The 26,320-nt window shown below is 44.6% G+C and overlaps 2 protein-coding genes and 1 long non-coding RNA gene across 28 annotated transcripts in view; 1 reads left to right on the top strand and 2 right to left on the bottom strand.

The window, feature by feature from the left end:
* The window catches only part of IPO9 (importin 9), a 54,036-nt gene extending 46,420 nt beyond the window's left edge, over positions 1 to 7,616 (bottom strand). For 2 of the 7 annotated variants that reach the window (XM_008985404.5, XM_078356820.1), the window contains exons 1-2: positions 7,427 to 7,616; positions 1,252 to 1,369 (exon numbers count right to left, since the gene is read on the bottom strand). In XM_008985404.5, the coding sequence (XP_008983652.1) occupies positions 1,252 to 1,306 (55 nt within the window). In that variant the 5' untranslated portion in view covers positions 1,307 to 1,369; positions 7,427 to 7,616. Of the gene's footprint in view, positions 1 to 1,251; positions 1,370 to 7,310 lie in introns of all 7 variants that reach the window. The other 5 variants (XM_078356817.1, XM_078356819.1, XM_002760641.6 and 2 more) reach the window with 3 other exon arrangements.
* Positions 7,262 to 26,213, top strand: LOC128930244 (uncharacterized). Its single transcript, XR_008478002.2, has 3 exons — positions 7,262 to 7,848; positions 22,867 to 23,007; positions 23,279 to 26,213. It is a non-coding gene; the product is annotated as an uncharacterized LOC128930244 (long non-coding RNA).
* The window catches only part of NAV1 (neuron navigator 1), a 272,793-nt gene continuing 260,196 nt past the window's right edge, over positions 13,724 to 26,320 (bottom strand). For all 20 annotated transcript variants that reach the window (XM_078356800.1, XM_078356803.1, XM_078356799.1 and 17 more), the window contains 4 exons: positions 26,072 to 26,268; positions 25,464 to 25,582; positions 22,073 to 22,270; positions 13,724 to 17,196 (listed from right to left, as the gene is read on the bottom strand). In XM_078356800.1, coding sequence (XP_078212926.1) covers positions 17,101 to 17,196; positions 22,073 to 22,270; positions 25,464 to 25,582; positions 26,072 to 26,268 — 610 coding nt within the window. In that variant the 3' untranslated portion in view covers positions 13,724 to 17,100. The remainder of the gene's footprint in view (positions 17,197 to 22,072; positions 22,271 to 25,463; positions 25,583 to 26,071; positions 26,269 to 26,320) is intronic.

The raw sequence follows: 26,320 nt of genomic DNA, 5'->3' as shown, positions 1-26,320 counted from the left end.
AAGTTGAGCCAAAGGGCCACACTACCAAGAGGGTTATATGAAGTTAGCTTTGTAAAGCTATTTTTGTTAGGAAATTTAATTTCTCTAGTTCCCTTTCCCACGGTGAAATAAGGACAGGTCATTCTGTTAAACTGGGTTTTCACCCTGACTCTAGATTCTCAATTATACCTATATTCCAATCCAAAACGGCATCCTTTGACTTCCTTTCTAAGAACTCCTCTGCCCTCTTTCATTCTCTAGTCTCATTCTCTTTTAGCCTCTTGCTTCCCTCTTGTTATCCTTTGCTCCCCTTTCTTTTTCTTTCTTTCTTTCTTTTTTTTTTTTTAAGAGATGGGGTCTCACTATATTGCCCAGGCTGGAATGCAGTGGCTATTCACAGGCGCAATCCCAATACGGATCAGCACGGGAGTTTTGACCTGCTCCATTTCCAACCTGGGCCAGTTCACCCCTCCTTAGGCAACCTGCTGGTCCCCGCTCCCGGGAGGTCACCATATGGATGCCAAACTTAGTGCGGACACCCGATCGGCATACCGCACTACAGCCCAGAACTCCTAGGCTCAAGCAATCCTCCCACCTCAGGCTCCCAAGGAGCTGGGACTACAGGCACATGCCACCGGACCCAGCCCTTGCTCCCCTTTATCTCCTATCACCCTACTTGGCAAAAACATTATCTATCTAAAACTTGGTTTAGAAGAGAAAATCCAAAGGAGAGCATGGAGGATAAAGGATCAGTTAAGAAATACACACTATTGGGCTGGGTGTGGTGGCTCAAGCCTGTAATCCCAGCAGTTTGGGAGGTTGAGGCGGGTGGATTGCGAGGTCAAGAGATCGAGACCATCCTGGTCAACATGGTGAAACACCGTCTCTACTAAAAATACAAAAAATTAGCTGGGCATGGTGGCGCGTGCCTGTAATCCCAGCTACTCGAGAGGTTGAGGCAGGAGAATTGCCTAAACCCAGGAGGCAGAGGTTGCGGTGAGCCGAGATCGTGCCATTGCACTCCAGTCTGGGTAACAAGAGCGAAACTCTGTCTCAAAAAAAAAAAATAATAATAAATAAATGCTATTGGTCTGAAGGGTCTCCTAGAGAGACAAGACTTAGCAGTAGTTTGAGAGTCAAATAGTAAGAATTGTGAACAAGGATTGTTGGAGAAGGACAGGGTTTTGAGTAGAGCCCTGGATAAGCCCCCTATTTCTCAGGGGAGTTGGTAAGCACCACAAAACCAAGCTGAAAGGAAAAAGAACACTCTACCACTGGCCTTTTTCCGAGCGTGGCCGCCTTCCGCTCGGCTCAGTGCCCGCCACATGCCCAGGAGTGCGTCTGGATCCTTGAGGGGCGCCCTTCGCAGGTGGACAGTGCTTACGCTATACTGCAAAAGAGCCAGAAAAGTGCCCATGAGAACCAGAAAGCAAACTTCCAGCCAGCAGTATCATCTCTTTAGGCATCTAAGGTGGGGATATCAATACAGATAACTAGGCAGCATCCGAAAGCCAGGTAAGGTGAGGAAGAGATAATTTCCCCCCATTCTCTGTTCAACATAATGGTGGTAGAAGGGAAGAAAAATGTATTCTCTGTGACTATCTACTGGGAACTAGATAAGGCCAAATGACAGGGGAAATGTCTTTATTTCTAATAGGCAAAAAGAAATAACTAAAAGAAGAAAAGGACCAAGGGTCTAAATCTAGTTATATAAGGAAGGCTGTGCATGCTGTCATGGAGAATTAAAAGCTGCTGAATGAAAGCAACCCATTCCACCAGTTGGGTAATGCCATTCTTAGAGGAAAGAAGAGAATGAAGAAGAAAAAGAGGGAAAGAACTTCACTCTAAAATATAAAAAAGTAAAGCACAAATACACCAAAAATAAAAGACTGACATTCTCAAAAGATGGTAATTCTCATGATCTCACCATAAATCAGACAAAAACAAAAGAGAGTTGACGAAGCTGAGTACAGAATATGAGATTCTGACGTAAGAGATCTTTGGTGGTTCGTAACCTCTCCAGTCATTTTAACTACTATGTTTATAAAGTGCTTAATGAACCTGCCTATTAAACAAAACAGAATTAGAAAGAATGCTCTAGACTCTTAGCAGTGAAACAACCAAAAAAGACTCTAACAAATCAAAAACTTTTTTTTCTTAAAATTTTTACCCTATTTAGGTAGAAGTAAATCTACAAACCTGATCAAACTTAAAATCTAAATCTTCCTAAGAAAAATGACAGGGTGGCTCATCCCTATAATCCCAGCACTTTGGGAAGATCACTTGAGGGCAGCAGTTCAACATCAGCCTGGTCAACACAGCAAGACCCCATCTCCAGAAAAAAGTTTTAAAAAATCAGCTGGGTATGAACACGTGTTTGTAATCACAGCTACTTGAGAGACTGAGGTAGGAGGGTTGCGTGAGCCCGGGAGTCGGAGGCTGCAGTGAGCTATGATCACGCCACTGCACTCCAGCCAGCCTGGGTGACAGAGCAATACCCTGTATCTTAAAAAAAAAAAAAAAAAAAAGAAAGAAAGAAAAACAAAGGTTAACAATTATCTGCAGAATACTGTTTACCATAGTAACTTCCAAACTTTCTTTCTTTCATTTTTTTGAGATGGAATTACCTCTTCTTGCCCAGGCTGGAGTGCAATGGTGCAATCTTGGTTCACCACAACCTCCGCCTCCTGGATTCAAGAGATTCTCCTGCCTTAGCTCCTGGGATTACAGGTGCCTGCCACTGAACTCAGCTAATTTTTTGTATTTTTAGTAGAGACGAGGTTTCACTATATTGGCCAGTCTGGTCTTGAACTACTGACCTCAGGTGATCCATCTGCCTCTGCCTCCCAAAGTGCTGGGATTACAAACCACCACACCCAGTGACTTCCAAACTTTCAAGCAATGTTCTCAATTCAGGATGGGAGTGCTATCTGACGAAGGTGGTTACTGGTATCATCTCTTTAATTAGCCCTGTTAAATAGACTTTAAATATTCAGAGAGGTTTGCTGGGTTTCTTCCAGATTCCAAGTGATTAGGGAAAATAGCAAGCACCGGGACTCAAGAAAATCATTCTGGCTGGGCACAGTGGCTCATGCCTGTAATCCCAACACTTTGGGAGGGCAAGGTGGGCGGATCACCTGAGGTCAGGAGTTTGAGACCAGCCTGGCTAACAGGGTGAAACTCCATCTCTACTAAAAATACAAAAATTAGCTGGGCGTGGTGGCATGTGCCTGTAATCCCAGTTACTCAGGAGACATAGGCATAAGAATCACTTGAATTCAGGAGGTGGAGGTTGCAGAGAGCCGAGATCGTGCCAATGCACTCCAGCCTGGGTGACAGAGTAAGACTCCGTCTCAAAAAGAAAAAGAAAATCATTCCAGGACACCAGGCTGATGAAGCAACCTATCTTACCCTTTCAGACTGACATACTATATGAATCAAGTGGATCTCTCAAATACACACACTTCCTTGGCTTAAGAGAACAGGTGCCCATTCTGGAAAATGTGATAATTAAGTATAGCAATTTATTTCTTGGAAAATATCAGCTGGTATACTAAATGATCAGGATTACTCTAGGCTCCAGCAACCTTTACTTTCTAAGATAATTGCTTCTTAAAATCTCATATAGTACAGTTTGGTCACAGCATGTCAACTTCTCGTTTGCCTGTCCTTTTAACAGGGAGTTGACAATTGACCTGTGCCCTTTCCCCACAAATTAGATATTCTTCAACTTAATCTTCAAGACTGGGGGGTCATCACCTGGTAGCCAAGGAAGGTAATAAACCTTCTTGGCAAAGGAAACAGACCAGTCAATATTAAAGAACCATGTGGGACCAGTCTCCTACGTGATGAACTAATAAACAGCTCACGAAGACAGTGTGGTTATTTGAGAGGACAAAGGGACTAGATCTGGTTTAACCTGATCCTGGGCCCTGTGGAACCAAAAAAGGATCAAAAGATTACCAGAATAAAATAATAGTAGACACCAAATCCCAGATTTCTCATTAACTTCAAATTTTAAGTGTTTCCGACCTGGCAGGTTGGCTCATGCCTGTTATCTCAGCACTTTGGGAAGCCGAGGTGGGCAGATTGCTTGATCTCAGGAGTTCAAGACCAGCCTGGGCAACATGGCTAAACTCTGCCTCTACTAAAAATACAAAAATTAGCCAGGCATGATGGTGTATACCTGTAATTCCAGCTACTTGGGAGGCTGAGGCACAAGACTTGCTTGAACCTGGGAGGCAGAGGCTATAATGAGCCGAGATCATGCCACTGCACTCCAGCCTGGTCCACAGAGTAACGCTCTGTCTTAAAAAAAAAATGTGTTTCTAGAAAGCAAGGTTCTTTCTACTAGGATAAAACTAAACTGTGGGCTAGGTGTGGGCTCACACCTGTAATCCCAACACTTTGGGAGGCTGAGGGAGGTGGATCACCTGAGGTCAGGAGTTCGAGACCAGCTTGGCCAACATGGTGAAACCTCATCTCTACTAAAAATACAAAAATTAGCTGGGCATGGTGGCAGATGCCCATAATCCCAGCTACTCAGGAGGCTGAGGCAGGAGAACTGCTTGAAGCTGGGAGGCAGAGGCTGCAGTGAGCCCAGATTGCGCCACTGCACTCCAGCCTGGACGACAGAGTGAGGCTCTGTCTCAAAAAACAAAGCAAAACCAAATGTAAATGTGAAGCAACACCAAAGGAGTGGAAAGGAATTTGTCCATTTGTCTGCAGGAATGGCTCATCTTGCTCTGTAGGGCATTCTAATAGGAGTAGCAATGTCCTGCCAGTTTCATCAGGCCAGATAGTTGGCTAATTCCTGGCTGGAAAGCAAGGTGCTATGTTTTCATGTAAAGAAGGGTTGAGGCTGGTGAAGAAGAAGCCACTATATTACACCATGTTCACAAAACATCTGAGAGATTCTCTGAACCCAATTTCAAAGATAACTTGTTAAAGACCACAAGAGGAAGAAAGCAGACTGCATCTGAGGAATGGATTACCATTCTCCACCAAAAAAAGAGGCACAGAAGGGGGTAAATCTCTATAGTTTTTCGGATAAACATATGGAGCAAGACTACTTAAAAGACACAAACAGCCTCAAAAGGGTATGAAGCACTGGACTGAACTCGAGACTGATCCAACCCTCTAACCACATCCAAAATCTGAGTCATATGCTCCATTAACTAGACCAATGTCAGGTCACTGCATCAATGCCTTTCCATACTTGTCATTCTCATGGTGTGCCCAACAGCACATTACCAGTAAGTTATGGGGGAAAGGGAGGGTCAATATATTTCTCATCAGTGGCCTAGATAAAAATTCTGTCCTTTTGAAATTTAATTTTTCATTTAAAGACCCAAAAAGATGCCAGGTGCAGTGGCTCATGCCTGTAATCCCAGCACTTTGGGAGGCCTAAGTGGGAGGATCGCTTGAGTCCAGAAGTTTGAGGCTGCAGTGAACCCTGATGGCATCACTGCACCAAAGCCTATATGATAGAGTGAGACCCAGTGCCAAGAAAAAAAAAAGATGAATAAAGCGATGAATCACAGCTTCAGAAAAGACCTCAAGAACCTTATAATTGACTTTGCCTAGATGAGACCATAGCATTTGGCTAAAGTTGAAAAGATCAGAGCAGAAGTGGAGACGTTGTAAGACAGTTTAAACATGAGTCAAGGTCCACCTTTCTTTTTTTTTTTTGAGATGGAGTTTCGCTGTTGTTACCCAGACTGTAGTGCAATGGCACGATCTTGGCTCACCACAACTTCCGCCTTCTGGGGTTCAAGCAATTCTCCTGCCTCAGCCTCCCGAGTAGCTGGGACTACAGGCCCACACCACCATGCCCAGCTAATTTTTGTAGTTTTGGTAGAGACAGGGTTTCACCTTGTTGACCAGGATGGTGGTCTCGATCTCTTGACCTTGTGATCCACCCACCTCGGCCTCCCAAAGTGCTGGGATTATAGGCGTGAGCCACCACGCCCGGCCTAGTCAAGGTCCACCTTTCTAACAAAGGTGCCACATATACCTTTGGGGCACCAGGAACACTGGGTACCACTCAGGGAAGGTTTAGTTAGGATGAATTTGCACCAGACTCTCAGCTTTATTCAGGTGGCAAATTGAATGTGATGAGGTTCCTTTGCTTTGTCACTCTTCCTTCCTCATACTCGAGGGAGACGGACGTGAATGTGCAGAAAGGAATTTTACTTAGAAGCCGATAAAAACTCCATGGTTCTCAAAAAGCTTTCTCCTAACCAGTGGTTTCTCCTCTTGTAGGATCTGGTATTTTATAAAACAATGACAATTACAACTGGGTCTTCAAAATGGTCCTTAGCCTATTAGATCCCAAATCTCAACATATTTCCAATAGAAGAAAATTGTTTTCAACAACTCTTTCATACTGTGAGAGAATATAAACTAAATTTAAGAGACATTTGTTCTAAATTCTTTTCAATAAAAATATGTCCAGTAGGAGAGTTAACTCAAGGTTTTGAATGTGATAGGTATGTGTGACGGGACAATTTCCCATACCTCTGATGAGGTATTTAAGGGAAATATTCCTGAGTTGGGAAATTCTGAGGATTTGGAGTTTCGGTGAAGCTCTGACCAGACAAGAGTTCTTACACAAAGACCAAGAAGATTTTTCCTTCTCTTGTTTCTGTATTAAATTGTTCTTTGTAGTAGCTACACTGAACCTGGTGAAAGGCTCACTCAGCAGGAAATTGATAGAAAATCTCGAACCCACAGTTTATTTTCTACTCCATCACTTTAAAGCACACAATAGAGGATGGAGACAAAGCATCAAAAACAAAGGATGATCAGGTCCTTCAAACAGAAATGCACAAAGGTATTTAACAAGGGCAAACTATTTTTAAAATAAACGGAAGTATGGTCAAGACGGTGAAGCAGTTGCATATGCATTTAATTTCTTGGAAAACATGAAGAGTACAAACAACCAGCTAGGTTTATAACTCACAGGCAGAAACTTGTTTGATGACATCTACTCGCTGATAGCCGCCTTCTCAAGGCCCTACTCTTCACCACTTCTAATAGCTGCCCCTACTCTTACCCCAGCACAATCGAGCTGGTGAAAAGAACAGCAAAAGACCTTGGTTTTAGACTCAAAAAATATTTCCCAGACCGCGCTACTTCCTCCAACAGCACCAAGTCTAGCTCCATCTCCGTCCCCAGCAGATTCTAGGCTCCATCTATCTTTTCGAGTCTCCACCCTCCCCCGCCAACCCCCAGGCTCCACCTCCCCCGACCCTATCCTTCAGGCGCGCCTCTCCTCTCTGGGACTTTCACAGTCACCAGCGACATCAACCTCTCGCTTCCTACTCCACCTCTCGGCATCCGGATCTCCAACTGGCTCAGGCTCCCCATGTCCCCTGCCGGTCCGGAGCTGCGGTCAGCGGATTGTGCGGCTGAGCCATCCTCGTGACGGTCCCGCCTCACTCACCCTCCGTCACCTCCAGCACCTTAATCTGTTCTTCAGCAGCCGCTCGCACCTCCTGTACTGGGGATAGGATCCCAGTGAGCGTATCCACCAAGGCCTCCTTCAATCCTTGTGCCACTGGACCCGGCAGCCCGGAGGCCGCACCAGCTGCCGCCGCCGCCGCCATCTTTCCTCCCCTCAGCCCGCCAGCCCCGCGGCCGGGACCCGCCACGGAATGACGGCCCCCGCGCGCGACCAATCCGCGAAGCCGCGCCTGCGCACCAGAGGCGGACGGGAGCGGGCGGAGGGCGGGGAATGAGTCTAAGCCTCCAGAGACAGCGCCTCCTGTTGCGTGAACAAGAACTGCACCTTTCTCTGCAAGGATCACTGGATTTATGTGGAAACTGAGCCCCAGAGAGGTTGAGGGGCTTTCCCAAAGTTGCACAGTAAGTTAGCAATCTCATTTGGAATAAGGGTCATGATATATGACTTTATATTTATGCATATTTCAGGTGTTACGAGAGAGGAGGCGGGATGGGAATGGATGTAGAGGGCTTTAAGGAGAGAGGTCTGGGTCACAAATAGCTAACCACACTTTTCCCCCCAAACACTGAAAAAAAGTTGGCTAAAGTGACTCTTTTCATCTTAGCCTCAGGAATCTAGAGAGGGGGAGAAGAAATTAAAGCAAATTGGGAAGTTTTTTTTTCTTTGAGACGTTGTCTCGCCCTGTTGCTGGTCCCTTGGTTTCCCAGTTTAGATGAGCCCAACCTCGAAACTGGAAAGTGGGTGGGCAAGGGAGAGCACCTGCATGTGAAAGGGTGTTTCCTCCAGAGTGAGTGCTGTATGTGACTATTTGAGAATGTATCTTATTTGTTGAAAATGTACAAATGTTTTTCCCTGAGAAATTAGGGCTGGACATTTAAGGGGTGTGGGAACAAGAGCAGTCTGATGATGTGGTTGTCAGTGGCTGGTTGTAGGAAATGGCCCACAGTGCAGAGCCACTCCTAAATAGTGAAGCAGGTGTAGAAGATGAGCACTCCGGTGAGGTGTTAAAAATGCAGGGTGTGGCCAGGCACAGTGGCTCACGCCTCTAGTCCTAGCACATTGGGAGGCCGAGGCAGGAGGATCACTTGAGCCCAGGAGTTCGAAAACAGTCTGGGCAACATGGCAAGACTTCATCGCTACAAAAAAATACAAAAATTGCTCAGGCATGGTGGCCTGCGCCTGTAGTCCTGGCTACTCAGGAGGTGGAGGTGGGAATTGAGCCCACGAGGACGAGGCTGCAGTGAGCTGTGATTGCACCACTGCACTCCAGCCTGGGTGACAGAGTGAGATCTTGTCTCCAAGAAAAAAAAAGGCGGGGGGGGGGGCGGGTGTGGTGGCTCACGCCTGTAATCCCAGCACTTTGAGAGGCCAAGGTGGGTGGATCACGAGGTCAGGAGTTCGAGACCAGCGTGACCAACATAGTGAAACCCCATCTCTACTAAAAATACAAAATACTAACCAGGCATGGTGGTGCACATCTGTAATCCCAGCTACTCAGGAGGCTGCGGCAGGAGAATTGCTTGAAACCAGGAGGTGGAGGTTGAAGTGAGCTGAGATCACACCACTGCACTCCAGCCTGGGCAACAGAGTGAGGCAACGTCTCTCAAAAAAAAAAAAATACGGCAGGAGATCACTTGAGCCCGGGAGTTTCAGGCTGTAGTGCACGGTCATCACGCCTATGAATAGCTATTGCATCCCAATTTGGGCGACATATAGAGACTCTGTCTATAAAAAAATAAAATTTAAAAAAATGCAGGACAGAGTGTCAAGCATGTAGTGGCAGAAGGGATGGAATGTCGTTGGAGTGGGAGACTCTAGAGCAAACAGGAACAGGTAGTTTTTACTGAGCTGTTCAGGTTATGTGCCTTCAAAATGACTTCCAGGAACCCTTATCAAATGAGTTCATTCTCACATGGCAGAGGAAACCAGCTACCAGTTCCTAGGTCACTTGATGCTAGACTGATAACAATCAGGGATTAAGTCATCTCATCAGAAGATTATTTCAAAGGAAGGCTTTATTTATTGTTGAGTTGGGGGATCTTGCTGTGTTGCCCAGGTTGGACAGGTGATCCTCCCGCTTCAGCCTCCAGAGTAGCTAGAACTACAGGTGCACCCACAGCAACTGGCTTGAAGGGAGTGCTCAATATGCTTGTCACCTCGCATGTTAAAAGGATGGAGATAAGTTATGTTACTACGATTTCATAGGGAAAAGATTGCTTCTTGGACCCTTTAATTCCACAATGGGGAATGGTAAGACATATTTTCCTTCTTGAAGTAGCCAAGAGAAGCTGAACTTGATTAAACAGCTTCTTTCTAATAGGTCAGTTCACTTTTACCCCAAGAAGAAAATGGAGGAAAGTCCAGAGGGTGGTATGTTTTCAAAGACTGTGGCAACCCAGATGGAAGATTCCAGAGCCTTGATGTTTGGACTGGATGCTTTCAGTCCTGGTGAAGGTTACTATGTCCATAGTGTGCGAGCAGGGGTTCCCCCACCCCCAACCGAAGGAGTCTGGAGACGCTAGCTTAGGATTTCGGGATCAGACATTTCCAGGCAAGTGGGTTATGCTTCTGGGTCAGGCAAATGACCACAAGCAGTCTGACCTTGCCGATCAAGGAAAGGGCCACAAGATAAATAGAGACAGAAAACAGGCAGAGAGGGAGCTAGAGAGCCAGTGGACAATACAGGAGATAACTTTATTGAAACGCAAATGGCATTGAACAGATGAATCTTGCTGGGAGGAGACATGCCAGATGTACAGAGGGCCCAGATGGGGGTAGCCTCAGTGGTGATGAAGGCAGGCCTCTTCAGCTGGCCCTGGCATGAATTTAATTTTTAAGTAATTTGTTATTTAAAATGAATTACTGAGGGGACAGCCCAGCTCTCTCATGATTGTTACCGCAACTATATACAACAGTCTGCTTTCCAGATTCAGTTTCGCTTTCTCTACATTAGATATAAAAGGGAGCAGGTTGAAAGAGGAGAGGGTCAAATGAGAAAAAACATTAACACATAAACATACACATATCCTGGTTTGAGGTTTTTGCACCCAGTAACTTGAAAAAAAGCATTGCGAAAACTTCTGCCCACTCTCCACCTGAGGAACACCATGCATTTGAGAAACATGGACTGCCACATGAACGGTGCTGCCTCAAACAGTATGGAGGCGGAGAAGGAAGCTAGCAGGGGTTGGAATTCATTTTAAAAAAAGATTGTTTTGTTAGAAAAATCAAAAACAAAAAAGCGTTAGACAGTGGGAGCTGTTGCACAGCAGTAGCCCAGAGACTGGCTGCGATATGTGAGCTCTGCCTTGGTATCATCTTCGTGTCTTCAGGCATAGAGAAACGGCCGGGAAGCAGGAAGACCCCACTGGAGATGGCCAGAGGACCCAACATCAGCCTTCTGGGGACTGAGGAGGTGATTTTAATGGAATTATTTTATACTCACCTCCCCCAGGCTTTAGTCCTTCCTCTGAACACTTAGTTCCAGAGCTTAGGAGACCTATTACTAGTAATGTATTTTGCTTTGAGCTCTACCCCAGGGAAAATTGACAAACTTGAAACAAAACTAGTTCTAAACAGCCTCATCTTTCCCATGGCCCCATCAGCTATTTTGTGAGTTTGTAAAGATATGAAACTTTTTTCAGATTTTTTTTAAAAAAGGAACTTATTTGGCCAGGTGCAGTGGCTTATGCCTATAATCCCAGCATTTAGGGAGGCTGAGGCAGGCAGATCACCCGAGGTCAGGAGTTCAAGACCAGCCTGGCCAACATGGTGAAACACTGTCTCTACTAAAAATACAAAAATTAGCTGGGTGTGGTAGCAGCTACCCGTAATCCCAGCTACTCGGGAGGCTGAGGCAGGACAATCGCTTCAACCTGGGAGGCAGAGGTTGCAGTGAGCCAAGACTGCACCACTGCACTCCAGCCTGGGTGACAAAGTGAGACTCCTTCTCCAAAGAAAAAAAAAAAAGAGTTTATTCTATTGCCTTGGCTGAGTACTTCCATATCCAGGTCCTGGTGTGGGGAAAGAGAGGAGGAGCACAAGGATCGAAGTGCCAGGGCTGTGTCTTCATTATGCAGGACTCCTAATAGCTGAGCTGAGTGTGGATATCCCTTCTCGGGATACTGGAGCCCTACATTGTTAGCTGCTGTACAGAAGGAGGTTCTGGCCCGGTTCTCAGGCCCAGCAATGCCCTTTAAAACTCATAAAGGAGCAGGATGTTGCTGGGAGAACATGTTGTCATGGAAATACAATTTTTTTTTTTTTTTAACCTTTTCCATCCTATTACATAATCAGCTCAGAATAGATACAAATAATTTGGCAGAAGCGCAATCTGGAAGAGACCTCCAACTGCTTTCCTTGTTGAAGCCCCTTAGTGTGCCAGGTAGAAATTTCCGAGGCACAAGAATTTTCTTCTGAAGGTTGTATTCAACTAGGAACGATGTAAACATTTTCCTAACTTCCACACAAACGCACACATAACTTTGTTAAAAGAAATGGAGGAACAGAAAAACAAAAAAGCATGAGAAAGGTGACCTTGAAGTTAACGTTAAAGTCTGAATTATAACCTAGAACCTTCTTATTTTGGGCCCTAAAGCCTCTCAGTGTGGGAACTCCAATACTCTAAAGGGCTTTCCCTTTGAAAGAGCTGAATTTTGTGTGCATCATAGCACCAGGAGTTGATGGGTTGCTAATTCCCCTCACTGGAGTTTCTGACTCAGCAGATCTGAGATGGGATTGGGAATTCTGTTTCTAACAAGCTCGCAAATGCTGCTGATGCTGCTGGTCTCGTGCCATACTTTGGGAACCACTGCTTTAAGGAATGAGAAGCCAGGGGTCACTCACTCACTTCCATGACCACGCTTGTCACAGAAAATTCTCCGTGTAATCGTTAAGAAGATCCAGCATACTGGAAGGATCTAGTATACATAGGTTTAATTTCAAACTATCAAACTGGAAGGATGTAGTATATATCGGTTTAACTTTCAACTGTCCTCGTGTCCCTGCAGCTTTGGCATTTTGATAGGTGTCTTCCCTTCAAGGCTGCATCTTCCGGTTTACTACCACCTTTCCCAGATCTGTGGCCAGCAGTGCTGGCTTCCAGGGCTAGGCTGAGCAGACATGCACCCTGGGCAGTGGGGAGTGTCAAGCTGGTGGCCCCATATATCCATAGTCAGGTTGATTCAGGACTTACTAAAACATAAGGCTGATGGGATTGTAAGTATCATTGGCAGTATCATCAGGCTTTGGCCTTTGGGGAACAGTGTTCGCAAGACCATTTTATTACTATGGACTTATCAGTGGAGCCATGAGCCAGAACTTGTGAGTAGTATATCCATCTCTATGAATAAACCCTCTGCAAAAGCCCATTTTCCCATCCCATCACTGGGGCTGGCTTATGAAATCCGCTTCTGAACTTTAGCTTAGCCAGTGTCAAGGAATAAAGCAAAAACAAAGTATGACGAGGAACTGCATTTGGTGATCCCGGTCACTTCAGCACTTATTCCCTGTGTTCAGTGTGTGATTAGGACAATTCCCCTTCCCCCAATACATTGCAATAAAGTATTCTTAAGGTCTCACGTAGATATCTCTTTGATCCTAATTTGGAGGACTGAGTCCCTAAAATTTTACCTAAATGCAGGGTTTCTATGTGGATGCCACCCCAAGTGAGGATGTGAGGTGTCTGAGAGAAACGGCAGGCTACCATTTCTCTCTTCCTGCTTCTTTAGAATACTTTAGGAAAGAGAGTTATTTCTCAGACCACTGTAAGGGGATATCCCTCTGAGTAGCGTGCCCCTTGTTTCAGGGAGCTAGAAGTGAAGAGATGGTGAGATTAGGTACAGTTAGAGTCTTAGTCTTGCAAGAAAACCAGAAGGCAAGAAATTAAGAGGAAAAAATCACCCACTATTTTGTCTTTAGTACTTAAGGAGTATGGATAAATCAGTTGGAAGTTTGGCAATTCAAGACCAAAACAGTATACCAACCAATAAGGATTTCACTGTAGGGTCTTCCCATGGACTTGTAGCAGATTCTTCTTCCCTGCCAGCCCCGACCTTCCCAATCGTTAGACATGAAAAAGACATGGGTACTTAAGGATTTACACAAAGACAGAGATAAGCACCGTAGAGCTGCCACAAAGCATAGATTTTTAAAAAATACTCTATGAAGCCCCAGAAGATAGGAAACAGCAACAGCAAACCGCTCTTGTGTGTGTAAGGGAGATACACACACACACACACACACACACACACACACACACAAACATCGGGTCCCGCATTAGCCTCCAATGACCTAGTATTTTATTTTTAGTGCCTAGGCAGGATCTCAGATACAAATACATTGGACAAAGCTTGTTGGTCATCTTCATCCAGAAATGAAGGGACTCATCTGAGGAGCCTCTCCTGGAGTTCTGGCTCTCCCCATTGGCTGACATTAGATACTGAACTCATGTCATTTCCTAGCCAACTGTGGTGAGGGATGGAGTTGGTGGGGGGCGGGGGGCAGTGCGCTGGAGAGGAAGAGAATAGCACAACTTCCAGGACTAGGCTGGATTCTTCTGAAGGTGCCTGAGGGTTGAGAATTTAGCTATGGGACCCAGTGTTTCTTTTCTGAAGGATCCCAGTAGTCTCAACCAAGAAGCAGGACGTAGGTGGGAGAGAATGCTGTGGATTTGCTCCTTGCCATAAATTCTAGGGCAGTGAGTGGGGAGCTCAGGTTTTCTGCTTCAGAGAAGTCTGGATGAGCATCCCGAGGGGTTATAGCACCATGAGGAGGCTCAACCTTCTGCAGTTGCCACATTAAGTGTGATTCCTTCATGAGAATGATCGATCCCCACAGTGAAGAGCCCAGATGTGCAACTGTAAACAGGGTCCCAGACTCCAGAGGGAAAGCTGAGGCTTCAATACCACCTCACTAGATAGGAACACACTTTCTGGAGGAAAGCAATTGGAGACCTGGGCTAAATGCAGCAGTCAGCTGAGAGTAGAGGGTGGTGGAGCCCAGGAAGAGAAAGAAAAAGTCATAGCATGAGGCCTCCAGAATCAACTTGCTGAAGATCCAAATAAAATTCATGGTGGTATCCATGGTTACCAGAGAGCCAAGAATCCCTTTGGGGTCAGAGGCAGTTGGAATTAAAGAAGGGGTCCTCCCCTCTCCTTTTTCTCAAGTAGCCAGTAACATCCATGGCAGAAGGCACTGGCTGGGCAGCACCAGAAAACAGAGTGAAGCGCTCAACCATCAAATTAAGATGGCATTAGAAGTCTGAGCCCTGCCATGGAACTGGAGCTTAGGACAGGGTTTAGAAGAGGCCTAGGTCCCAAGCAGGCCCATCCATCTAGTCTTCTCTTCCTTCTAAGTTAGAACAGCCAGCTCAGAGGCCTCCTCATTCTGCACAGCAGAGACCTTAAGGCAGTGATTTCAGCACCATCCTTGGACACACAGCCTCTTCCCACCACAGAATTGCATATATTACAGCTGAGTTGGTTGGGGATCTTCACAGCTCATGGAATTAGCAGCAATAGCAATAATAGTCTCCATCATACAGAACCCTGTCATCCCTGGGAGCTTATCGGGGGAATGCAGAAGTTGTTGTGAGGGGCAGCCTGGACCATCTGGTGGACCTAAATGAAAATATACTGATATGAAGATTCAGATGCATCTACTCCTTGGTTGGGTGGAACAGTGATCCAGGTTGGGATGCCTATAGATTCTGATAGTCTTGTGCTACTTAGGAATCTGAAGAGCAAACACGTAGGACCATGCTCATCATATACCCTTGACCTGCAGAGCCCTGAAGCTTCAGCCTGCCAGGCAGCTCAGCCTGGAAGCTGGTCCCACAGGGCTTTCAGAAATGGCAGGAAGTAGACTTGCTCACTCCAGACAAGTAAGATTCCATAGTCCTTCAGGCTCCATCTCAATCGATCCCGGATCTTCTGCCCCCAATGTTTGTATATCGAATCAAAAGCTTCTTTCTAGCTGGCTCCTTGGGTTTCAGCTACATTTCTTAGATGCTCCTAAGGTCTAGATAACAAGGGGGTGTACACTTAATAGAGGTTAACATTTCCTACTAGACTGTAAACTTAACGGCCCAAGTCGTGTGTGTATTTTTGCTTTTTTAACCTAATGACTTGTACATAGTGAGTACTCAGTAAGCACTTGTCAAATGAAAGAACAGGGACTGCCAGACCTTCGGGGCAAAGGGAAAGGAGCAAATCTGCAAAGGTAGGATCTCTTTGGAAGGCAGATATTGGCCACCAAATCAGACTCATTGAGTCTTATATTCTGATTGGGATGATCTCACATGGATGTTCCGTCTCTTAGATGCGAATATTCACTTGTCAAAACTAGTAAGAGCCAGCTAGGCTATTTCGATTCAGTCAGGCACCATCAAAATGGTGCAGTGAAAGGCCAAACTGGCCACAAGGCAGAGGAATGTTTTCAATTTCTTGGCTTTCCTCTGGTCCATGATAAAGCTCAGAGTAACTCTTCTATCAAGATGGGGCTAGACCCTCTCATGACAGAGGCTGACAGCTGAGCTACCCAGCAGAACGTGTGCTTTCTCAAAAGGGAAGTCAAGGGAACGGGGTTCCTCTTCTCCCTCTACTTCTGAGCCAATGCTTCATGTCTCATATAAGCCCCATGGATGCCAAAGATAGTGGCATGGCATCAGATTCTCCAAAGAAAACCCACTTGGAAAAGCCAAACTAGCCACTGGAAAAGCAACCCAAGCATCTCATGAACATGTGAGGAAATGGAAAAATTAAAAAAAAAAAAAAGAAAGAAAAAAATAAATAGGCAAATGGGAGAAAAAAGTGAAAACAAAGTTAAAAAACAAAAATAAAAAAGTAGGGTTTATTGACTCTCATGCATGTTAAATTAGAGGGTAGAAAGACATAGCTGGTAGTCTTTCTCTGAAGGCTGTGATGTTATTTTTGTGGTTTGGTGACCTCTCAGGTTGGCAGCCATCTTGTCGATGTCTCCTGTGTCATCCAGAGGGCAGGAGCAGGCAGCTCTCTTTCTGCCTTGGCAACTTGTTCCCCTCTCTCCAGCTTCATCTTTTCCATTGTTTTTTTGTTTGCTTGTTTTTGTTTTTTGTTTTTACCGTTTACAGATTGATTTAAACATTTTTTAAACCACATGCTTCTTTTTCTGGGCTCCAGCCAGATCTCTGGGGGAGGAGTTGTTGGCAGTGGTGATGGAATTGGGAAGGGTCTGTGAGAAAATCTAGGGAGCTTCCTGCCTCCCCCAGATCCCCCTCACATGACTGTCTCTCTCAGGGTTGCTTGTGAGAATCAGTTAGGAACTACTGCAGGGATTTGATGTTTTCCGAACCCCTCCCCAGAAAGCCCAGAGGTTTGTAATTGAAACAAGAAGTCAAGGGAAAGACCCAGAATCGTCTTTTCCCAAAGTCATTAGAGGAGGCCAGTAAACGTGTTTAGGGGGCACAAGTTCCCAAATGCCACCCCACCAATCCTTACTAGGAAGTTCTCAAAGGTACAGCACCAAGAACCTGTCCCTCCTCTTTCATCTCCTCCTCCCTCCTGTTCTCCTGGGGCTGGAGAGCCAGTGCTGTGAAAGAAGAAAGGGGAGAGGAGGAGCTAAGATAGCTGATGCCAGCGTTCTGCTGTCCAGGGGTGACAGTGACTGCCGAACCCTTAGAGTGTTGCCTGGAGGTTGGGGTCCAGGATGGTTTCTCGATCTGGAGACTCGATGTAGTTGGCAGCTTCTTGAAGTTTTAGCAGCATGGCCATCTAAAGAGGAGCAGAAAGATGGATTTATGAGAGTTGGGACTCTGGGTCCTGCCCACAGAAGGGAAACAACAAGAACAAAAAATTCCAACACTTTGGGAGGCCAAGGTGGGAGGACAACTTGAAGCCAGGAGTTTGAGATCAGCCTTGAAAACAAAGAGAGACCCTGTCTCCACAAAAAACAATTAAAAAAAAAAATCTGCCAGGTGTGGTGGCACATAATTATAGTCCCAGCTACTCAGGATGTTGAAACCCATGTGGGAGGATGACTTGAGCCTCTGAGCCTAGGAGTTTAAGGCGACAGTGAGCTTTGATAACATCACTGCACTCCAGCCTGGACGACAGAGCAAGACTTTGTCTCAAAAAGGAAAAAAAAAAAAAAAAGAAAAGAAAAAGAAAATCTAGATCATGGGTCTGATCCTTGGTTTCTCATGAGGAAGAGCTCAGAGTTTAGAGTGGTTTGTGAAAGGCAGTGATGACAGCTTCAGTGGTAACTGTTCTACCTGCGTATGTATAAAAATTACTTGGGAGCAGGTCTGCTGTACAAGGACAAGGTACCATGCTATGATGTATGGAGGAATACCAAAAAAGAATGAGACCACTTCTGCCTGCAGGGCGCTTGCACTCCAGAAGAGGGGAGAAGACCTGAACGTACCAACTAATACCGGGAGGAATGTGAGAAATGCTAGAAAAACATCTCTGTCTCTAACAATTTCCCCTTCCAGTAGATTACAACCCAACACCTAGACACTGTATTATTATAAACCTATTTCTCTCCAGCTTACCAACTGTGTTGCTTCATGTCAAGTCTAAACCCCTCAGTGTATTCACTTCCTTCTGTTTACCTACTTTCTTCCCTGGACACTTCAAGATTGAGTCCTTCCATTTCAGCTAGGTAAGCCTGGTGCATTTTCTGTTGAATCTGCCTTCCACATTCTCTTCTGTCTACGTGATTATTTATAATCTTCCAATTTAAAAGCATTTTTACACTCATAGCATCTGTTTTTAACAAATCAAAATTGAAGAACGATCCAAGATGGCCGATCGCTAACATCCTGGGATTGCAGCTCTCAGGGAAGGCGCGGAGAACTAGAGGACGCCACACTTTCAGACAAAGTCTGGTCGCTCAAGGAGCAGAAGATCCCCCAGTGGTGGAAACACACGAGTCGCCAGCGCGACTCTCGTGGTGGGCGCAGCGGTTCCGCCGGCACCTGGTCGCAGCAGCTCGGCGCAGAGTAAACGGGACCGGTTCCCCTTCTGACCGAGGTTTGGAGCCCCGGGAAGGCAGAGTCGCTTACTACGGAAACAAGAAGGAAGCCCGACAGGAGAATCCTGGGCAGAAAAGCACCATCAGTTTTAACGCCGCTGCTCTGGCCCTGGGAACTAACAACCTGGACGCCCACTCAAGAGACCTAATCTGAAAGTTGGTAAATTCAAAGACGACAGGAGGATAAATTTACAATGACGGGAAGAAACCAGCGTAAAAAAGCTGAGAATACTCAGTCAGAACGCCTCTCCCTCTAAAGATGATCACAGTTCCACATCGACACTGGAACAATGCTTGATGGAGAACGAGCGCCTCCTGATGACAGAATCACTCTTCAAGGAATGGATAATAACAAACTTCGGTGAGTTAAAAGACCATGTTGTAGCCCAACGTAAAGAAACTAGGAACTTTGAAAAAAGGTTTGATGAAATCCTATTGAGAATAGACAACTTAGAGAGGAGTATGAGTGAATTAATGGAACTGAAGAATACAATACAGGAACTCCGAGAAGTATGCACAGGTTTAAACATTCGAATTGTTCAAGCAGAAGAAGGGATATCAGAGGTCAAAGTCCAACTTAATGAAATAAAACGTGAAGAAAAGATTAGAGAAAAAAGGATAAAAAGGAATGAGCAAAGTCTCCAAGAAATGTGGGACTATGTGAAAAGACCAAATCTACATTTGATAGGTGTACCTGAATGCGATGGAGAGAATGAATCCAAGCTGGAAAATACCCTTCAGGATATTATTCAGGAAAATTTTCCTAAACTAGCAAAGCAGGTCAACATTCAACCCCAGGTAATACAGAGAACACCACAAAGATATTCCTCAAGAAGAGCAACCCCAAGGCACATAATCGTTAGATTCACCAGGGTTGAAACGAAGGAGAGGATACTAAGAGCAGCCAGAGAGAAAGGTCAGATTACCCACAAAGGCAAGCCTATCAGACTTACAGCAGATCTCTCGGCAGAAACTCTACAGGCCAGAAGAGAGTGGGGGCCAATATTCAACATCCTCAAAGAACAGAACCTTCAGCCCAGAATTTCATATCCAGCCAAACTAAGCTTCACAACTGAAGGAAAAATAAAATCTTTTATGAACAAGCAAGAACTCAGAGATTTTATTACTACCAGGCCTGCTTTACAAGAGCTTCTGAAAGAAGCATTACACACAGAAAGAAACAACCAGTATTAGCCTTTCTAAAAATACACCAAAAAGTAAAGAGCACCAACATAAAGAAGAATTTACACCAACAAATGGATAAAACAGCCAGTCAACATCAAATGGCAGTAACCCTAAATTTAAATTGACTGAATTCCCAATCAAAAGACACAGCCAAAACCCAACGGCATGTTACATCCAGACCTGTTTCACATGCAAGGACACACAAAGACTCAAAACAAAGGGATGGAGAAAGATTTACCAACCAAATGGAGAGCAAAAATAAATAATAAATAAATAAAAAGCAGGAGTTGCAATTCTTGTATCGGATAAAATAGATTTTAAAGCAACAAAGATATAGTGGTAAAAGGATCAATGCAACAACAAGAGCTAACGATCCTAACACCCAGCTAGGAGACTTAGATTCAATGAGACAGAAAATTAATAAGGATATCAAGGACTCGAACTCAGATCCAGAACAAGTAAACTTAATATTTATAGAGCTCTCCACTTCAAATACACAAAATATACATTCTTGTCAATACCACATCACACCCACCCATTAGTTTAAATGAAACATTGACTGGCCATTATTAATACCCAATTTTTTTCAAAATAAAGCAATATTTCCATTTACTCTCCCTCTTTCTCTTCCTCTTTCTTCCTCTCCTTTACTTATTTTTTTTTTCTTTCCTTCTCTCAAAAAAAAAAAAAGAAATCAACTTGTAAACCTCTAGATCCAGGTCGGCAATGTCTCTTTCATTGCTTGATTTCCTTTCTTCCCTTCCCTTCCCTCCTTCCCTCCCTGCTTCCTCCCTTCCTTCCTCCCTACCGTCCTTATTCCCTTCCTTCCTGCCTTCCTCCCCACTCCAAAAAAAAAAACAACAAATCAAAATTGAAATAAAAATATATTATGATTATTAATTTCCTATGAGAAAGATAAAACTGTAAGGTCATAGGATTTGTGCATGTTAAGTTTGAATATAATCTACCAAATTACCCTCCAAAATAGGTTTATCAACAACTACTCCCACCAGCGGAATGTAAAAGTCTATGCTTCCATACATACTTTTGCCCAGGTGAAGTGGTATCTGCTTTAATTTGCATTTCCTCCATTATTGGAGAGGTAGAGGATCTGTTCATGTTTTTACTGGCCGTTTGTGTTTCCTCTAGTCAAATGCCTACTCATATCTTTTTTTTAAGAGATGGGGTCTTGCTCTCTCACCTAGATTGGAGTGCAGTGGTGCGATCATGGCTCACTGCGGCCTCAACTTCTCAGGCTGGAGCAATCCTCCCAACTGAGCCTCCTGAGTAGTTGGGATTGTAGGCATGCCATCACTCCCAGCTAATTTTTTTGTTTTTCTAGATATGGGGTCTCAGTATATTGCCTAGGCTGGTTTTGCCCTCCTGGCCCCAAGCCATCCTCCTCCTGCCTCAGCCTCCCAAAGTGCTGGAAATACAGGTGTAAGCCATTGTGCCCAGCTGTTTATATCTTTTATCCATTCTTCTATTTGGAAGTTTTACATATTTTAAATACCAGTCTTTTTCTTTTCTCTCTCTTTTTTTTTTTTTTTTTTTTGAGATGGAATCTTGCTCTGTTGCGAGGCTGGAGTGCAGTGGTGCAAATCTTGGCTCACTGCAATCTCTGCCTCCTGGGTTCAAGCTGTTCTCTTGCCTCAGTCTCCTTAGCAGCTGGGACTACAGGCACACGCCACCATGCCCGGCTAATTTTTGGATTTTTAGTAGAAATGGGGTTTCACCATGTTGGCCAGGATGGTCTCCATCTCTCAACCTCGTGATCTGCCCACCTCAGCCTCCCAAAGTGCTGGGATTACAGGCGTGAGCCACTGCGCCCAGCCTAGATACAAGTCTTTTTCTGGCTACAGGCATTGCAAAAAATCCCCCCAGTTTGTACATGCCTCAGTCTGCCTTCTACAAGAGTTCCACGAATCATTTAGCTGAAGCAGCCTTCAGGATAGCGTTAGAGGAGAACAGAAGTAGAGAGAGTGCCAGGGTGTCCTACTGCTCTAATTCTTTGGTTGATATTCCTCCATGGGATCGACCTGAGACTTGGGTTTTTGCTAGAATACATCTTGCTGGGATGCATTATTATTTAGCTTAAGCCAGGTCTCAGGCATATGATCTTTATAACCCCAGATTCTGATATTCAGAGCTCCTCACTGGCCTCACTGGTACTCACTCTTTACCCTCCAGGCACCTATCAGTGTATGTATGGAAAGTGTGAAAAATTCAGTTTTTTTTTTAACTTATTTTTTTCTGTTTTGAAATACAGACAGGGTCTCACTATGTTGCCCAGGCTGATTCTGAACTTAAACAATCCTCCCACGTTGGCCTCCCAAAGTGCTGGGATTACAGGTGTGAGTCACCCCGCTGGTCAAGAATTCAGTTCTGTAATAGTCTTATTTTTACTCTAGAATGGCTTCTACTCACCAGAGGATCTGAGTCCAGAGAACTTGGAGTGCTGTCTTTAACTGTCCTATCCTCAGGAGGTGAGGCAATGCTGTGAGGGCCCACGGTGGGTGGGGGCAGGTGGTACAGCTTTGATTGGTCTTGTTGGGCTGACGGCCAGGGAAGTGTGTCCCGGACCCATTCCACTGGGTCCTCCCAAGCGGCTTTCTGTCCATGGACCTGGAAAGAAGGTGAAATAGGATTACTGTGGGGAATTCACATATTAGAGGCTTCTTCACGCAGCCTCTTGGTAGTTCCTACAAAAAAATATGCTCCTTAAAAAATGCGCACTTCCTGGGCAGGCACAGTGGCTCACGCCTGTAATCCCAGCACTTTGGGAGGCCGAGGGGGCAGATCACATGAGGTTAGAAGTTCGAGACCAGCCTGGCCAACATGGTGAAATCCTGTTTCTATTAAAAAAAAAAAAAAAATTAGCCAGGCATGGTGTTGCATGCCTGTAATCCCAGCTACTTGGGAGGCTGAGGCAGGAGAATCACTTGAACCTGGAAGAAAGAGGTTGCAGTGAGCCACTGCACTCCAACCTGGGTGAAGAGGTAAGATGATGCCTTAAATAAAAAAAAAGAAAAAAGTGCACTTCCTCAAATGTAAATCCTCGAGGCTCTGATTTCTATGGAGTTTTCCTGAGTTTTCAAACAAGGAAATAAGTTGGTATAAATTGTAAAATAATTTTGGAGGATAATTTAGCAGATTATATTAAAACTTTTAAAAATATTTAATTTTTATTTTTCTAACTTATTTTATTTATTTATTTTGAGATGGAGTCCTGCTCGTCACCCAAGCTGGAGTGCGATGGCACGCTCTTGGCTTACTGCAACCTCTGCCTCCCAGGTTCAAGCAATTCTCCTGCCTCAGCCTCCCGAGTAGCTGGGACTACAGGTGTGCACTACCACGCCCAGGTAATTTTTGTACTTTTAAGTAGAGACTGGGTTTCACCATGTTGGTCAGGCTGGTCTTGAACCCCTGACGTTGTGATCCACCTGCCTCAGCCTCCCAGAGTGCTGGGATTATAGGCGTGAGCCACTGAGCCTGGCTTATTTATTTTTTAATCAACAAAAATTGTATGCATTTATGATGTATAATATGATATTATAAAATATGTCTTTGCCATGGAATGGCTAAATCAAGTTAATTAACATATGTATTACCTCACATATTTTTTTTTTCCAGAGGGAGTTTTTCTCTTGTTGCCCAGGCTGGAGTGCAATCTTGGCTCACTGCAATCTCTGCCTCCCAGGTTCAAGCAATTCTCCTGCCTCAGCCTCCCAAAGTGCTGGGATTACAAGCGTGAGCCACTGTGCCTGGCTTTATCTCACATATTTTTTGTGTGTGGTGAGAACACTTGAAATCTATTCTCTTAGTGATCTTCAAGTAAATAATACATTGTTATTAACTATAATCAGCGTATTGCACAATATGTCTCTTGAACTTATTCCTCAGGTCTAACTGAAATTTTGTTTCCTTTCACTATTAACATCTCTTCCACCACTCCCATCCATCGACCCCTCTGCCCAGCTCCTGGTAACCATCATTCCACTTTCTGCTGCTCTGCGTTTGACTTCTTTAGATTCCATGTTTAAGTGAGATCATACAGATTTTGTCTTTCTGTGCCTGGCTTATTTCACTTAACATAATGTCCTCCAAGTTTATTCATGTTGTTGCAAATGACAGAATTTCTTTCCCACCCTCTAATGACCCCACCTTTTTTTAAGAGACAAGGTCTTGCTACGTTGCCCAGGCTAGACTTTAACTCCTGGTCTCAAGGGGTCCTCCTGCCTCAGCTTCTAGAGTAGCCACTGGGACTACAGGCGTGCGTTATTACTCCTGGCTTTCAATTTCCTTCTTTTTCACAACTGAGTAGTTTTCTACTGTGTATATACCATATTTTCTTTACTCATTCACCTACTGGTGGATGCCTAGGTTGCATTAAAACTTAACATGCACAGATCTTATGATTCTGCAATTTCATTTTTCAAGTAGGAAATTTTTCCACTTTAGTCATAGTATTTAACTTATTTTTACTTTCTTGAAAACAAACGTTACCTGTGTGAAAATGGTTCTAAATTGAAAAGCTATTAATAATAATGCAACATTTCCTTAAAATAACATACCTTATAAATGCAATAATGATTTCTCGCATCAGTCTGACAGATAGCATCTCTAAAAATTTACTATATCACCAGGAGATATCTATTTTTCTTTTCTTTTTTGAGACATGACTATGTCAGCCTCTTGGTCTAATTTTTGTATTTTTAGTAGAGATGGGGTTTCACCATGCTGGCCAGCCTAGTCTCAAACTTCTGACCTTAAATGATCCACCAAACTCAGCCTCCCATAGTGCTGGGATTACAGCAGGAGGCACCTCAGCCGGCCAAGGTATCTATCTTAATAACAAATTACTTTTACAGATAATATATGACCAACTGGGTCTAGCCGTGACATCACAGTTTATTAGTGCTGGAATGGACTTTAGTGATCATTATACCCTAATTTACAGAAAACTGAAGTGGTTTAAAAAAATAACATGTTCCTTTTGCACTAAATTTTATTCTTAGTTTTAATTATTATTATTATTTTTTGAGACAGGGTCTCATTCTGTTGCCCAGGCTGCAGTGTAGTGGTGAGAATGTGGCTCACTATAGCCTCTACATCCTGGGCTCAAGTGATCCTCTGGCCTGACCCTCCAGAGTAGCTGGGACTACAGGGTGCACACCAGCATGCCTGGCTAGTTTCTAAAACTTTTTTATAGAGACAGGGTCTCCCATGTTGCCTAAGCTCCTGGGCTAAAGTAGTCCTCTTGCCTCAGCCTTCCAAAATGCTGGGATTACAGGCGAGAGCTACTGGGACCAGCCTTATTCTAACTTTTAAAAATCTTTTCACATATTTCATTTTGTCTTCAAAAGACTCCAGTGATTGGGGTAGAGCAGAAGGTGTTATCTCCTTTTTTTACATATGAAGATATTAAAAAGGTCAGGTAACTTGGTCAATCTAACATACTTAAGAGTAGTTATTAAGTAGCTGTTTCTTTTTTTTAATTAGGGTTTTACTTAATTCTTAGCTCAATTATTTTTCTGTTTGCTCTGACCCCTAGAGAATGGTTTAAATTGGGCTGAAAGCCAGAAGACCTAGAGACGGCCCTAGAGAGATGGCCCCAGAGGCAGTGGTCATTGTGCCATTTGCCGAATGGTGGCTGGAGGCAGGAAAGCAGCCTAGTCTATCTAGTGCCTTGCTCCTCCTGTTAGAAAGAGAACCTAACTAATCCCTGTAGTCCCATGCCTAACATTAAAGAAATGTTTCTACTTTGTTAGGTAGGACAGCCTGACCTTGGGGTGTGAGTGAAGAGGGTGGGGCTCACCTTGATCCCATCCTTGGCTCCTTCCTGTAGATAGGGAATGATAGAGTTGTTCCACAGGTCAATGAACCAGGTCCGGAAGTCCTCAATGCCAATGGGACAGGACAGAAAGAAGCAAGGGCCTAGGGAAGAAGATGAGGCCATGAAGATGGCTGGGAACCTACATCTTCCCGGTTGTGTGCCTCTTTTACTCCTTAGTACCAGGCAGAGGGGTCTGACAGCCAAAGGATTAAAGGAAACATAGAATTGTCAAGACGAGTGGATGCTGACTGCCTAGACGGCAATCTCGTTAAGTCCTGCTTCACAAGGAAGAAGTGAAATATGAGATAAGGGAGTGAGGAAAGCTGTTAAATTCCCTCCTATATATGTTCCCTCCTTTTTTCTGTTAATTGTGGGGAAAAAACCAAGGAGAGGGGTTAGCTTTCCGGTGATTGAAACGGTGCTAACTGTGTTGGGAAGACTTGTTAAATGGTTCTATGTCTGAAGCCACAAGGATTGCAGCTCCTTTACATGCTGAAGACTCCAGGAAGGAAAGAGAGCATCCCTCCAGGTGGTACAGTGGAAAAGGAAAGCCACCTCCTGACCCCCAGGGGGAAGCTGGACCCCAGTACCGATGAGGAAGTCTGAGGTGCTGTGCTTCTCAAGGAAGGTGTGGAGATGATACCACAGCTTGGGTACCCAGTCGAGCACCCGAAGCAGCTCTTCCTTGTTGGCATTGATGTCGCTGTCTGACTCTACCAGCTTCCTCCTCAGGTAACGAACCAGGAAGCCATTGGCTGGCTCCACGTTGTTGGAGAAGGTCAACATCCTGCCACCAAGCATGGGGAAAGTGGGGTCAGAGTGGCAATGGGGACATTATC

The sequence above is a fragment of the Callithrix jacchus genome, chromosome 19 (genome assembly GCF_049354715.1).
Source record: "Callithrix jacchus isolate 240 chromosome 19, calJac240_pri, whole genome shotgun sequence".
Taxonomy (NCBI): domain Eukaryota; kingdom Metazoa; phylum Chordata; class Mammalia; order Primates; family Cebidae; genus Callithrix; species Callithrix jacchus.
The sequence above is the reverse complement of the archived record's forward strand: the minus strand, read 5'-3'. Positions and strand labels throughout refer to the sequence as shown.